Consider the following 13529-nt stretch of genomic DNA (forward strand, 5'->3'; position numbering starts at 1 on the left):
GCAAAGGTCGGCGGGCTGCAATGTACTAACTGCCGCACGGCGATGCTCTCAAAATCTCCTACCATTCACCATACCACTTTGCTGCTGCTGCTGCTGCTGTGGCGCTGGCATCGGTCTGACAGGGTACCCTCCCTGTCCGCCTGGAGGAGCTCGCTGCGGGTAGCCCTGGTTGTTGGGCGGTGGGCGGTAGCCTTGCTGGCCGGCGCCTTGCATTTGGCCGTATCCTGCAGGCGGCTGGCCGTACGGCGCGCCGCCCTGAGGTGGAGGAGGCCGTACAGCACCCGGGCCGCCCTGTCCTCGCATCACCTGCGGAGCAGCTTGCGGACTGCCGTAGCCTGAATATGCATTCGGCGAGGGGCCTCTCGCTGGCATTCCCTGCATGGGCGGCCGCATGTTGCCGCCGCCATTCATGATGACTCTCCCTTGGTAATTGGTTGGCGGCGCGTTCGAGATTGGCGCTGGACCAGCGTTGCGTGGGACGGGGCCGTTCGTTGGTGTCAGGCCAGGTGCCCGCGCATTCGCACTCGGTCGGCTCGAAGGCACTGCGCCCGCTGGCTTGCCTGCTGCTGCACCGCCGGACTTTTCCGCTGCCTTTATAATCTCTTCATCAAGCACGTTCAACGCAGCACACAGCACAATCCATTCCACCATGTCTTCGTTCCCCTCGCCCAGCGTTTGCCACACGGCTTTCTCCTCTGGTGACTTTCCCGTGATGGTCACCCGCGTCCCTCCTCCGCCACCGCCAGAGTTCCTCTGAATCTTGCCAAACTCGATCCGCTTCGGAGGAATGAGATGCCCAGCGTAAGTAAAGTAGAACAGTGTCCACCAATTTGCATTCGGATTTGGCTTGGAGACCTGGAAGAGCGGCTGCTCGTTGCCAGGCGCGTCCGGATTTGGAAGCGTTAGCTTGTAAACCGGCGCGTGGATGCCAGTATTGGTGATGCTCCACTTGAGATTCCGAGACGCTTCGCACCGCACCGATCGGTCCCTCGATGGGTCAGACGAGTGGCCTGGGTCTGACGCTACCGCACCAGGACCGCCTGGCCCTCGAGAGCCATGCGGGGGGACCATCTTGGCGACACATAGGTCGCCTTGCGGTGATGGGGTCAGCAGATATGTCTCCTTGTTGAAATTTGTATGGATGTACGAGTATCTGTGCAAGAGAAATCCGAGTGGTCAGCATAGATATCTTCAGGGATGAGCCGGGCGGTGAAGGCGCTCACAGCGTGTGGTGCGGTTGCCCGTAAGGGGTGACAATGAGGGTGGGAAGGTGATTGGGGATCGGCGCATGATTAGGAGAGGTGTAGATGGAGTAGATGGCTATGCAAGGATGAAGGGTCGCGATCAGCATCTTCCTGGCAGCCTTATGAAGGTAGGGTCGACGCAGCAGGCGCCAGTGCAATCCCTCGCGCACTCGGTTCCAGACAATAAAGGGCAGTCTTGGCGAACATGGATGTGCTGTTGGATGATCGTCAAGCTGTCCTTCAGGGTAAGGCTGCCTCATCGCAATGAGCCACTCCTCCACGTCCGTGACGCCAGCAATGTTTCCCTCCATCAGAAGCGACATAATGGCTGTCACAAGAAGAGTCGTTTGACACTCACCAGACATGTTTGCGGGGCTGCCACTCGCGAAGACGAAGCGGAGTGACTTTGTTTGCTCTGACGAGAGGCAAGTGTATCAAAACTTGCAACCCTCTTTGCTGCAGTGGATCAATGTCCGCCGTCCTCGCCACAGACACAAGGAATGTGGGCTTCGCAATCGACCAGAAATGCACCAGTAGGCGCAATCCAGAGCAGCACGTCAAGTAGTTCTGAGCCTGGTAAGGGCGTAGCAACCAACGTGCGTTGACACCAGCGAGCGAGAAAGGGAAAAGGAGAGGAAAGCGGGCGGGTGAACTTGCGGACGCCCAGCGACCAGACGGCGGCCTTGCAGCGACCAACAATTCGAGCCTCTCTTCCAGCCGCGCTTGAAGCCTGCTGTGTTATGCTTGAGGCAACGATGTTGATGACGATCTTGTCAATGGCCCCGGCCGGAGTAGTTGGATCGGGGTCGCAGCAGAGGAAAGGGATGTGTGCAATGTGTGTGTGTGTGCAGTGCAGTGTCAGGAGCTCCTTGCGGGTGATCCCCTCTCCCCTCTCTGCTTCTCTCCAGTCTACAGGCGCACGCTGAGTAGAGAAGCTGTTAGTGCACGGCGGCCAAGCAAGCAACTACATACTCCAGCCTCTCTTTTCGTGCGTCGCGCAGCAGTTCCGCCGTCTTTCGCTTTTTCGCTCGCCCTTTTGCCTGTCGTCTCTATTGTGCCGTATGGTCTGGGGAAATGCATGTACACGGAATTCATTCGTACTTAGCGGCCACTAACGCGCAGCGCACTGCCAGATGCAGAAGACATGTATCAAATCAGAATCAATGTGCGCGAAATGGACTGCGGACGGTCTTTGAAGCCCATGTCTCCTCTCGTCTTGTGGTCGGGTTCCCTATAAGACCAGAAGACTGAAGAGCGTCATATCGTTTCAAGGTGACAGCAAACGACGTGCACGTCTTGCGGGATTAAGGAGACGCCGTGTCTCCCGAGTGTGGCCATCATTGTCATGCGCCTCGGGCTTTGATCCGTTGCAATAGTCCTCTGAGAATATGTACTTCGAAAATGAATAGCTGCTATTCAACTTGGCGAACGCGCAAACAGCCCTTGCTCAACACTGATGCGACAGGGGCAGGCGTCTGATACAATTAGGTGCGTGGCTGCTCAGCCATCCGCCAAGGCGCTCAGCAGATCAAATAAAGACAGAGATGCAATACGATCGTCTCTCGAAACGATGCACAACCGGATCGCGAGGCTTGTTACAGCTCATTGAAGCAATGAATTCGAGCACGAGTGAAGTGGGCAACTATCGGCCATAAAGCCATGAATGACTTCGTCAGATTAAGCATCATCCGAAGCGCTGAGCCAGGAACTGAACATCGTCCACTCATGGTACTCAGACAAGGGTCTGCAGGGGCACAGGTGCCAACATGGAGGCATTTCGGCTCGCAACAAGGTCGACTGACTCAATGGAATGGATGCATATCCGCAGTCTTCCTTCGTCCATTGTCGATGACGTGAGTCGCAGACGCATGATACATGAACTTATTTTAGCTTCTGCAACCTAGCGATGGAATATCTTCAACCCCGGCTTACCTCGAGGGAACCTTGAAGGTAGCAGCCGATCGTTTTCGGGGAGCAAATCTCCCACAGAGCCGTCTTGTCCTTTGGAGCGGCTCGAGGCTTGCAACCCGGGACCAGTGAAAGGGTAGTCATCTGAAAACATATGTAGATCATCCTCTTCTTCAACGGTATTGGCCACTTGGAACCATGATTGCGAAATCCAGCGCCTCCAGGCGACGAAGAAGGAGTATGACGTACAGTAATTGTGATGCTCACAAGCTTGTTGGATAAACCGCTCAAAATCGTTGCTGTATCGCGAATAGCATTCATTCAATGAGCCTTCAAAGCTACACCACTCAAGTCCGTCGCTCATACTCGAGGCACTGGCTGGTGCCGTGCCCATTGAGAACATTCCTCGCGAATCGTAGCCGTAGCTAGTGGCAAGGACAGCCGCCAGAGCGCCCCAGCAAGTAGTAAGCAATGGAAAGAGTGGCATCTGGAATCAAAGAGGGCCTCTTATACAGCATCCATCTCCGGCCATCGTGGTTTTCGAACGGACTACGCGGACGACAGGGAATGCAAATACACTTCGTCTGATCTTGGCTGTACCATTTCCCAGACAGGTGCTAGCTGCGGCTGCTGCAGAATTCGAGCTGAAGTAGAACGCCGGCGTGGTCGAGTCTGCCTGTTTTAGTGCCATCCAGACTTCGAGATTGTGGAAGGATGACTCGACACAGAACTACAACGATGGAAACATATCCGCTGACCTGTCCGAATGTTCTTGTCGCATTTGACGATCTAATCTGTCTGGCAGCTTCAAAGCGCCTGTGCGCTACTCATATGCTGGAGTCTGTCAGCGCTGATGCCGGCCTGGAGAGCCTTTAGAACATAGCCGCACTGTTCCCAAATTCTCGCATCACATGAAATGCCGCATCTGCAGACTGGTGCATGTGAAGCTCTGAGATTCGAAGTAGTGTTGCAGCTGAATTCGAAGTCTAAATCTGAATGCCTAGAAAAGTATTTTGGGGCTCTGGAGCACCGGGAGCTGAAGCGCAAACAGGTGTACAATGGTCAATCTTCACGCTTCAGGAGTCATCATCCACCATTCACTCACTATATTCATGTATGTTTAGTAATCACTTAGCTCCTCCTTTGGCTCTTAACAATGACGCGCTCTCATCATCATCGCCGGGTGCCGACGCTTTCCTCGAACAGGCCCCACATCACTCACTACATTATCATCGATAAAGTTCATGGTCCTGTAAACCTGTAGCGCATGCGGCGCGACGTCACGCCAAAACTGAACTCCAAGGCGCCTTGACCCGCCCGTTCGCGGGCCATACGGTCAAGGAGCAGGCGCCTGTGGGCGCACGAGCACAAATGAACTGGGCCACAGTCCACACACTACACAGTAACATGTGTCGCAGGCACGCGGTTCCAGGCGGACAACCAATGCTGTGGCGAACGTCGCTCTCGGAAAGGGACAAACGAAGACTGCTCGTCGTACGCGATGGCGTCTCGACTTTGGGCTCAGGCCGCATGCGGACCTTCTCCTTGGGAGAATCTCCAGCCTGAATTCCCGATAACTATCTCATGTTGAACGTGCTTGGCGGCTGTGGTTTGTGTACCTTGGTCTCATGAATGCGAAAAAACTGTGTTGTACCAATGAGTCGACAATTGACGACAACTGGCACCAGGGCGAGGCCTGGCACGACTGGAGGTCTGGTGATAAGATGTGCGACTTGCTCTCCAGAACTGCCATCTAGCGAGGCAGGTAAGGCGAGAGTCAATTTCTGAAAGCGGTGAGAGGCCGTGAGGCCATGAGGAGGGACGGCCTCGGCCCTTCAACAATCCGATAGCGCAGGTCGCACAACGACACTGGCGTAACGCATAGCGGGTGGTGTCACTTTCGGAGCATCCGAGCTTTTTCAGCGTGCACCGCTTCCGGGTGGAGCCTATCTGAGGCTAGGAAGTACCGCAGTCAGCGGGGCATTGCGTCACTCTGCCAGCTTCTGAATATAGTGTCCTTGGCTCCAGCGCTCAGGTGCCTTTTTTTTCTGAGCGGGCGCTGGTGTCAGACAGTCAGTCACCATAGGGCATGCGTACTGTGTACTTCCATTTCCGGGCAGAAAGGAAGCGAATTCCCGCTCTTCTATACACTAGGCTCTCCAGTCGCCGCTTCCAAGGTTTGATAGAAGACAAATTTGGTGCCACCTGCTGGTTTGACGCCGCGCACCCTCGGAGGATGGGAGCCCCTTCCGATGAAAGATGTTCGATCCGCAAAAGAAAGGCAAAATGAGGGGCGCACAGGTGTCAAAGAGGTATAAGAACCCGAGCAGGCGGCCTTGCTTGCCCAAACTTCTTCCTTCCCCTTCTCTCCCTGTAGCTGGCTACAAACCATCTCCCCCAGGTTCCTTCGTCCTCAAGCGAGTGTTCGATACACTGCCAATCCTCCACTTCCTGTTTATCCACTTTTCGACTTCGATACGGAACAGCTGGTCTGCTTCCACCACTATCGACACTCTCATTTCATCACTGTGCTGACCGTCTGTCCAACCGCCATTTTCGCACCATGACCAAGATCTCGCTCTACGCTCTCATCGGCGCTGTCGCCACGGCCTCTCTGTCCGTCAGCGCTGCATCTGTCACTGTTGCCGAGGCCCGCGTCACGCCGCTGGCCACCCGCAACATCGATACGAGCAGCGATTGGAACTACGATAGCTGGGCTCGCCGTGATATCACCCAGCCTCGCAACACCTGGGAGATGCCCGCGGCCCGCGCTGGTATCATCTTCGCCCGGGATGATGTGGCTTCATCATCCTCTGACTCTAGCTCTATTGCCACACCGTCACCGAGCACAAAGTCTAGCGACAACTACAAGCACCACAAGCACCACAAGCACAAGTCTACTCCTGCCGACGCTAAGGCCGAATCGACGTCATCCAGCTCGAGTTCGTCATCCAGCTCGAGTTCGTCGTCAACCTCGAGTTCGTCGTCAACCTGGAGTTCGTCGTCAACTTCGACTTCGTCGTCAACTTCGACTGCGTCGTCAACTTCGACTGCGTCGTCAACTTCGACTTCGTCGTCAAGCTCTTCCAGTAGCCACAGTGCGACCTCAACCACATCTTCGGCCGCCAAGGCCACACCCACCCCTGCTCCTGTCTGGGATGCCGAGAAGTTCCGCGCCGACTTGAAGTCCAAGCTCGACAAGCAGCGCACCAACCTGTCTGAAAAGATGTCATCCGTGTCCTCGTCCCTGTCTTCGGCTCGCGCATCCCACTCGGCCTACGCCGCCTCGGTCACCAAGTCTCACTCGACGATCGCCATGCCCACCGCCACCCACGGTCACTGCGATGGTATCAAGGTCCATGGCAAGTGCTGCAGCACTCGCATTGTCATTGACGGCAAGTGCTATGCCTCAGACGACAAAGGCTCCACTAAGCCTATCCCCGGCAAGACGGTCTATATCAACAACAAGGAAGTCAAGATCTCCGAGTCAAGCACCTCGCACAACTCGACCTTGTCTTCTTCGTCGTCTTCTTCGTCTTCGTCTTCTTCGTCATCTTCGTCGTCGTCCTCACTGTCTGCCGCCAAGGCCACTTCCACAAGCTCCACGGCCTTGCACAATGACAAGAAGAAGGAAGAGCACCTGAGCAAGACCCGCGTCGAGCTCAAGCACCAAAAGGAGGAGGCCAAGCACGAACTCCAGAAGGCAAAGGAGGACCTCAAGAAGGCCAAGAAGCCGGAAGAAAAGCAGAAGGCCCACGACGACGTTAAGCACGCCAAGGACAAGGCCATCAAGGTGCAGGAAGGCGAGAAGAACCTCAAGGTTGAAGAGGCGGCTCTGAAGGAGAAGACCAAGGCCGACAAGAAGGAAGCTGATCACGACGCTTCCAAGTCGGCCACCATTCTTGCAACGCCCCACATCAAGACTACAAAGAAGAGCGGTGCTGTCTCAGACCTTCTCAATTCGACTGGCTTCAAGCCGGTCGTGACTGCCGCCTTTGCCGTCATTCTCGCCAACAGCGTGCTGTAGAGCCCCTTGCAAATATCTGACCATGACGAGTCTAGCTTTAGCACAGTCCATAATGAGAACTACGGCCAACTTGAACTCAAGAAGGAAACAATATGCGAGATGTGTACTTATCATTCCTGGAGGGGAAAGAATGACTTGTTCAACAAATTGCTGTGTTCGCCTGTTCGTTTCGAAATCACGCATCGTGCGCTGCTCACCGCTGATCAGTACAGTCGCTGCTAGTAGAATATCCGAGCCCGGCGACGTCCATTGGCAGAAATTTTGAGACATTGCAGCAGGGAATGGTGTGATCTCGTTTGACAAGTATTAGTTCGCAATGCCATAAGGCTGCGAAAGGTTCCGCTTTTGCTCTACAAGTCTGGACTGGCTAAAAAGCACCCTGCTATTGCAACACATCAGCCGACGCTGATATGGCAAGGGCCTTGACGAAGATTTGGTACCATTTTCTGTCATCATAGCCGCATAGAATGGTATGTTGTCGGGATGCAGCAAAGTGACTTTCAGCGTGCACGGTCCATGAGGTATGTACAGGCCTGTCACAGTTTGATAGTGTGGCTTCGCCAGCACCACATTTCACCATGCGAACTCTGCAGACATTATTGTCGAGCTGTGGATGATCCACTGAGCGTTGCTGTGAGGCGTCCTGTCCAAAGCGTCCGATGCGTTCGCAACTTGACCATGCAGGAACACCACATGTCCGCAACGCAACGCAAGGCGCGTCGTTGTGGTTGCAACTAGCCTCACACATGACCAGCGCTGCAGCCAACATGGATGAAAATCATGACAGAGACAAGTTTTATGTGCATCAGACTCGCATTGCCGAATCGTATGCTATGCGGACAGTGGAGAGGACCGAGGACAGGGCATTCAGTAAGCGAGGCCAGGTGATAATGATAAAGAGAACCCCGAAGCTTCGAAGCTCAACCTGTTTGACTTACGCCTCATAGGATTGACACGGCCATCGAGGTGCTGTCTCGGCCGAGAAAAGTGCCTCTTACAGAAAATATATGATCATTTGGATTTTGCCTCCAGAAAGCGAACATCAGGGAATAGGACGTCTCATCGCCTTCTCGTTTCTAATGTCTTGACCACATCCATTAAACATATAACTCCCTATATAGCTCACCCTAGTGAATCGAATGTTACACCCAGGAGAGCTGCATCTCAGTGAAATCTCAGATGTCGCTCACTCAAGCCCAAAAAGTGCGGGCCCTTTCGCTTTATCGGCGTCTACTCAAAGCTGGCCAGACCACGTTCGCTGGGGACCAGCGGGTCATTTCAGCCTGGCAAGACAAGATCAAGACCTCCTTCAAGGGACCTCAGCAACTCGCCAGCGATGGGGCTAAGGCTGTGGAAGCCAAGCTACAGGAGTGGGAGGATGTCATTATGCTGCTGAGGCGGAACGTTGTGCAAGGAACAATGCACCCCGAGACTGGCGCTTACAGTGAGTCGACACGCTCATGTGCAGGGCGTTTTGCACACTACAGAACATTGACCGAGCTTGTCTTGCAGGCTTGCGATTCACAGCAGACACCGAGCTTGGATCAAATGAATCGGTAAAGCAGGCACGTAAGCAGCAATTAGAGTCTCTGGCGACTAGCAAGGGCCCGTCGTGCCGAAGCTCCCAGACCCGAGCATTCAGTCACGCATCGCCAGCTCAACTGCTTTCCGCGTCTTCTCGAGCGCTGGACTTCTCCACATCCTCACGTCATGCGTTACCGCAACAGCGAACGTTCAGCTCGAGCAGGCTGTATGCGGCTAAGGCTTCTTCAAGCTCTGTCCCCTCGCCTGTCCCTCACTTCCCAACAACGATGATTCTCTCGGACGGTTCATCGATTCAGATGCACACCACCTCGCCACGACATGTCACTCGTCTGACACGTGACGTCACCAACCACCCGCTGTGGAACCCTGCGTCGGAGAAGCGTGGTAATGGCCAGGGCGATGGGTCCGAGGCGGAAGTCGGCAGGCTCGGTCGCTTTAGGCGACGCTTCGCAGAGGAGGCTATCCCTGCATCATTGCCATCGTCTGGCGCAAGGTCTGGCAGCGCACAGGCAGCCGATGGGCGGTTCGGGGAAGAAGACTTGGCATGGATGAGCGTGGGTGGCAGGCAAGCGCGAGCCGGGACACCGATCTCGAAATCGAAGGCCAAGGGCAAGAAATGAGTGGCACAGAGCCCCTTGTATGCAGTTGTATCTTCGTGCAATGCCTTTGTTTCTTCTTGCAATACCTTTCATGCTCCTATTTGCACGCATCAGGTCTGTCTCCAGGACCTGGGTTGACGTGCGGTTAACTTCAAAGACTTCGTGCGAAGGCATCCTTAGTACCTGGTAGATATTGCTCTTGTATAGTGGAACTGCACTCCGCGCGGAAAGTCCTCAACACATGCATCCGGGTGCGCCTCTCAGCTTGGCTCAGTGCTTGCTTCTTTGCCTGAGCACCTCGGTGTACAAATGTCGTAGCGGTTGTTTCATATATAGACAGCAGATGCTCATTCGGCCGACTGCAGGTCGAAGAAAGAGCGGTCTGATCGGGTCGTATTCTTGGCGAGAGGAAGGCGAAAAGGCCGTTCACGTTGATATTGTGATGTGACGACTGGTGCTGCTGGTGTTGGCTTGATGGTGGCACAGTCTCACTGTGGCCGATTACCGATAGGCGCCGGCGCGCTCCTCCGAAGATCTCGCAGGGTGCGCAACCACAACTTCAACATCTCAGAACCACTCTCCACAGAACTCCAACGTCCCTAACGGTCCCATCAATCATCCATCTGGTTCCATGAATCAACTTACCGAAATTAGCAGCTTCTGCACAAATACCTACCTTGCCAGTGTGGATCTCAATGTGATATGCAAACCGACACTGGCGCCTTGAGAATTCAATCTTTATCGTCCTCGCGCGCGGGTGCTCACTGCTTCGACGACCCTAATTGATTACCGGAAAATCACATCCAACAGCTTATGCAACTGAGACTCGTCGGCTTACTGACTACACCTTGAGGCAACTTGAACTGATTGACCGCGCCACGCTGATCCAAAGTCGCTCGGAGGTGGGGTTTCTTCTCCCAATAGACTTGCGACCAACAAGCATCGATGCAAAGCGTTTTTTGTGAACATTGCCTACCTAGGGTCTGGCCAGACCTGACGTATAAAAGACCACGACAGAGTGCCGTAGTCTTGACATTCACCTTAAGTTCATTCGACCTTGATGTCATCCGCCTCGGCTTCTCGTCCACGTTGTCCTTCAGCTTTGCCTTCGACCGCTGACCACATCTCAAGGTAAGATTGATTTCGAGCGACCGCCCGCAAGATATCCCATAATGGTCCGACTTCAGCTACTTGCGTCTGTCACGCTGGCTCTTGCTATCGCACACCATGCTGCTGCACTCCCTGGCACCTTGGACGTTTTGTCTCTTATAGATGGACAAGTAATGCAGCCTCCCCCTCGGATCGACCCGGCCTGGCAGCAGGGAGAGCCTAGTAACACCAACGGCCTCATGACTTTTACTATGGCGATCCAGTCTTCTGACGTCTCAGGGTTAGAGAAAAAAATGCTCGCTATCTCCGAGAGCCACGATGGGCCCAACGGAGGCATGCCCTGGCTCAGTGAGGACGAGCTCAAGGCCTTTGCCATGCCTTCGGAGCCCAGCTTGAATGCGGTCCGCGATTTCCTCTCCGCCGCTGGCATTAAAGACGGCCAGATCAAATACTCGAAGTTCAAAGACAGAGTCACTGTGCAAGGGGTCACTTTGGGCCGCATTGCACAGCTTTTTGACGCCCAATTCTTTGACTACAGCCTCAAAGGCCAGCACGAGGTGGCTCGCACGCTGACGTACACCATCCCTGCATCACTGAAAGGCACAGTGACCACCATCTCACCCTTCAATGTGTTCATGAATGTCAAGGCCATGACGACCAATGTTCGCCCAATGCTACCTGAGGGCGTGCCCGCCGTCGCCGAACCCGACTCGCTCGAAAGTCGGCCCGCCGGCAGCCGCGTGTCTACATTGGTAGGAGCGAAGCGCCATCACACGACCATGCGTCGTGGCTCGGCCGCTGAGCGTACATCGCACAGAGCTCAAAAATCGTACACGGAGTCAATCGCGGCTCCCTCAGCATGCAGTCTCACTGCAGTGACGCCCGCCTGCCTTCGAAGTCTTTACAAAAATGATCTCTACAAGCCCCAGCCTCATCAAGCAGGTGAAGATGTTGCCATTATGGGCTACATTGATCAATCTGTGAGCCTCGAGATGGCCATTCCTTAAACCTTTCCAGCTATGCGCTAACTTTCCACTCCTTTATCATTTTGCAGGTTTCGCAAGCGGATCTCACCGAATTCCTCAAGATATATCGTCCAGAGGCGGCGGATGTCCTGTTGCCCATTCGAAGCAGCAGGGAAGCTATTAATCTCGAACAGAACCCAGGTCTCGAAGCGATGCTGGATGTCGAGACCGTGGTCTCTCAGATCTGGCCGCTCAAGGCTGCTTTCCAAGATGTCGGTACGTATCTCACCCAAGGCGATGTCTTTCAGATTGCTACCCAAGATTTTATTGACAAGGTGGGTAGAGTAAGGTAGCTTGGGGTTGCGGAGCGCTGCTGACCACGATATATACCGCGCGCTGCTCAGTTCGACCATACCGACCGCCCCCGCGTCGTCTCAACGAGCTACGGTGCCGACGAGACAGGCATGACACTGGATCAAGCGCAGCTCCTGTGCGACTCTAGCATGAAGCTCTCAGCTCTAGGCACAACCCTTATCTACTCAAGTGGCGACAATGGTGAGTTTCTTCACCCTACACCGCATTTCGGACGTCGCAAGAACCATGCTGACCCAAGCCATTTCCTTCAGGCGTTGCTGGAACGCAAGGGCCCCCCGAAGGAACAAATACCTGCCCAGAATTTACCCCAACTTACCCGAGCGGCTGTGCTTTTGTGACGAGCGTCGGCGCATTGCAGAAATTTGCACCAGAAGTAGCCGTCGGCCAAGATCTCGCAGGCTACTATGGCGGGGCTGGCTTCAGCAACTATTTTAAAGTGCCTACTTGGCAGCACAGCGCTGTGACGGAGTACTTTGCCCGAGACGTTGCATCGACCCCTCCCGCAGAGGGCAATTATAATCGATCCGGCAGAGCTTATCCGGACCTATCAGCTCAAGGATACGCTTATGCCATCGTGCAAAATGGCCAGAATCTCACCGTTTCCGGCACGTCGGCCAGCGCACCGACCATTGCGTCTAATATTGCGCTGCTGAATGATGCGCGCCGTCGGAAAGGCCTCGGCACGCTCGGCTGGCTCAACCCGGCGCTGTACCGCGACTCACGCGGATTCACCGATATATTGAAGGTAAGCTCGCACGTAGGCAGAAACTATCCGAGGTTCCATGCGAACTGAACATTCCGTCTACTCAATGCGATCAGGGCGGCTCGTTCGGATGCACTAACCTCCCCACGCAGGCAGAGGACAACCGCTTTCCCGTCGGTTCGCCTCTGCATTCCACTGGATTCCCTGCTACCAAGGGATGGGGTGAGTACGACATGCCCCGGTAGGTTTCTAATTCTCACAGACTGTGGTTGCTCATCACTGGCGCTACTTCCCCCGTTCTTCCCGTGGCACTACAGATCCCTCGACCGGTGTTGGCTCACCCGTCTTCACCGTGCTCCGCGAGCGATTCCACGCAAACTAATGCGTACAGAGTGACGTGTCTTTGAGCACATCGCATTTGCAAAGTGTGTTGCGCGACACAATTTCGCTTCCTCGCATAATGTGGCTAATATAATATCAGAAAGTACGCTAACATGTGTACAGTATTGCAGTATGCTCCGCAATGGAAGCGATGCATTGTAAGATAGAGACCAATTCCCCATGCTATGACTATGATCATGACTATGCAGTTGTACAGCTTGACACACCTGATCCTGGTGCTACTGTCCTGCCATCCACAAAGGTTGCGATCCGCCAGGCACGTATCCATCATACGGTCGAGCACCATGTGATTATGAGCGCACGGTGCAGATTGTCGTATGCAGGGCGACATCATTCCAGATCCTCGTCAGCAATACCATACCGAACAAGTGACGTCAACACGAGCCTCGCCTCGCAGCCAGGAAGCGCGGGGCACCATGTCGTGTATGTTAAGCGCCTACGGAAGCCTGCAATCTCTGTGAGAGAGGAGCAGGTGAAGATGGAAAGGGCGATAGTAAGCTGTCTGCCCTGTGGACTGTGGAGAATAGGGTTGGTATTGTCAACAGGGTTGATGCCGCCAACGTCAAGAAGTTGTAAACTCGGGCAGAAGCGCAGCATAGCCACAGAGGGCGTAGCAGTGAGCAGGACCTCTGAGGACACTCACTTCACTCA

At 54.5% G+C, this 13529-nt stretch overlaps 4 protein-coding genes across 4 annotated transcripts; 3 read left to right on the forward strand and 1 right to left on the reverse strand.

The window, feature by feature from the left end:
- Window positions 1–48: 48 nt before the first annotated feature.
- On the reverse strand, window positions 49–1351 carry K437DRAFT_225136 (uncharacterized protein; the record flags this gene model as incomplete). The annotated part of the gene is made up of 2 exons (XM_013387201.1): window positions 49–1153; window positions 1224–1351. 2 exons carry the CDS (start codon window positions 1349–1351, stop codon window positions 49–51), a joined length of 1233 nt encoding a protein of 410 aa, XP_013242655.1.
- Window positions 1352–5319: 3968 nt separating this feature from the next.
- On the forward strand, window positions 5320–7314 carry K437DRAFT_257155 (uncharacterized protein). The gene has a single exon (XM_013387202.1). It carries the CDS (start codon window positions 5716–5718, stop codon window positions 7177–7179), a length of 1464 nt encoding a protein of 487 aa, XP_013242656.1. The 5' UTR covers window positions 5320–5715; the 3' UTR covers window positions 7180–7314.
- Window positions 7315–8240: 926 nt separating this feature from the next.
- On the forward strand, window positions 8241–9456 carry K437DRAFT_247959 (uncharacterized protein). Its single transcript, XM_013387203.1, has 2 exons — window positions 8241–8623; window positions 8692–9456. Exons 1-2 carry the CDS (start codon window positions 8359–8361, stop codon window positions 9342–9344), a joined length of 918 nt encoding a protein of 305 aa, XP_013242657.1. The 5' UTR covers window positions 8241–8358; the 3' UTR covers window positions 9345–9456.
- Window positions 9457–10227: 771 nt separating this feature from the next.
- Window positions 10228–13027, forward strand: K437DRAFT_141150 (subtilisin-like protein). The gene is made up of 6 exons (XM_013387204.1): window positions 10228–11413; window positions 11488–11733; window positions 11803–11953; window positions 12025–12518; window positions 12593–12698; window positions 12794–13027. Exons 1-6 carry the CDS (start codon window positions 10496–10498, stop codon window positions 12856–12858), a joined length of 1980 nt encoding a protein of 659 aa, XP_013242658.1. The 5' UTR covers window positions 10228–10495; the 3' UTR covers window positions 12859–13027.
- The last annotated feature ends 502 nt before the right edge of the window (window positions 13028–13529 follow it).

This window comes from Tilletiaria anomala (assembly GCF_000711695.1).
Source record: "Tilletiaria anomala UBC 951 chromosome Unknown K437scaffold_54, whole genome shotgun sequence".
NCBI classification, from domain to species: domain Eukaryota; kingdom Fungi; phylum Basidiomycota; class Exobasidiomycetes; order Georgefischeriales; family Tilletiariaceae; genus Tilletiaria; species Tilletiaria anomala.

What these genes read in the sequence shown, in the direction of transcription:
- K437DRAFT_257155 (XM_013387202.1), top strand. Translation starts at nt 5,716, where the DNA reads ATGACCAAGATCTCGCTCTACGCTCTCATCGGCGCTGTCGCCACGGCC.
- K437DRAFT_141150 (XM_013387204.1), top strand. Translation starts at nt 10,496, where the DNA reads ATGGTCCGACTTCAGCTACTTGCGTCTGTCACGCTGGCTCTTGCTATC. An exon ending in GATTCACCGATATATTGAAG is followed by an intron (nt 12,519 to 12,592) that starts GTAAGCTCGCAC and finishes CAATGCGATCAG; the next exon opens with GGCGGCTCGTTCGGATGCAC. An exon ending in CCCTGCTACCAAGGGATGGG is followed by an intron (nt 12,699 to 12,793) that starts GTGAGTACGACA and finishes GTGGCACTACAG; the next exon opens with ATCCCTCGACCGGTGTTGGC.
- K437DRAFT_247959 (XM_013387203.1), top strand. Translation starts at nt 8,359, where the DNA reads ATGTCGCTCACTCAAGCCCAAAAAGTGCGGGCCCTTTCGCTTTATCGG. An exon ending in CCCCGAGACTGGCGCTTACA is followed by an intron (nt 8,624 to 8,691) that starts GTGAGTCGACAC and finishes CTTGTCTTGCAG; the next exon opens with GCTTGCGATTCACAGCAGAC.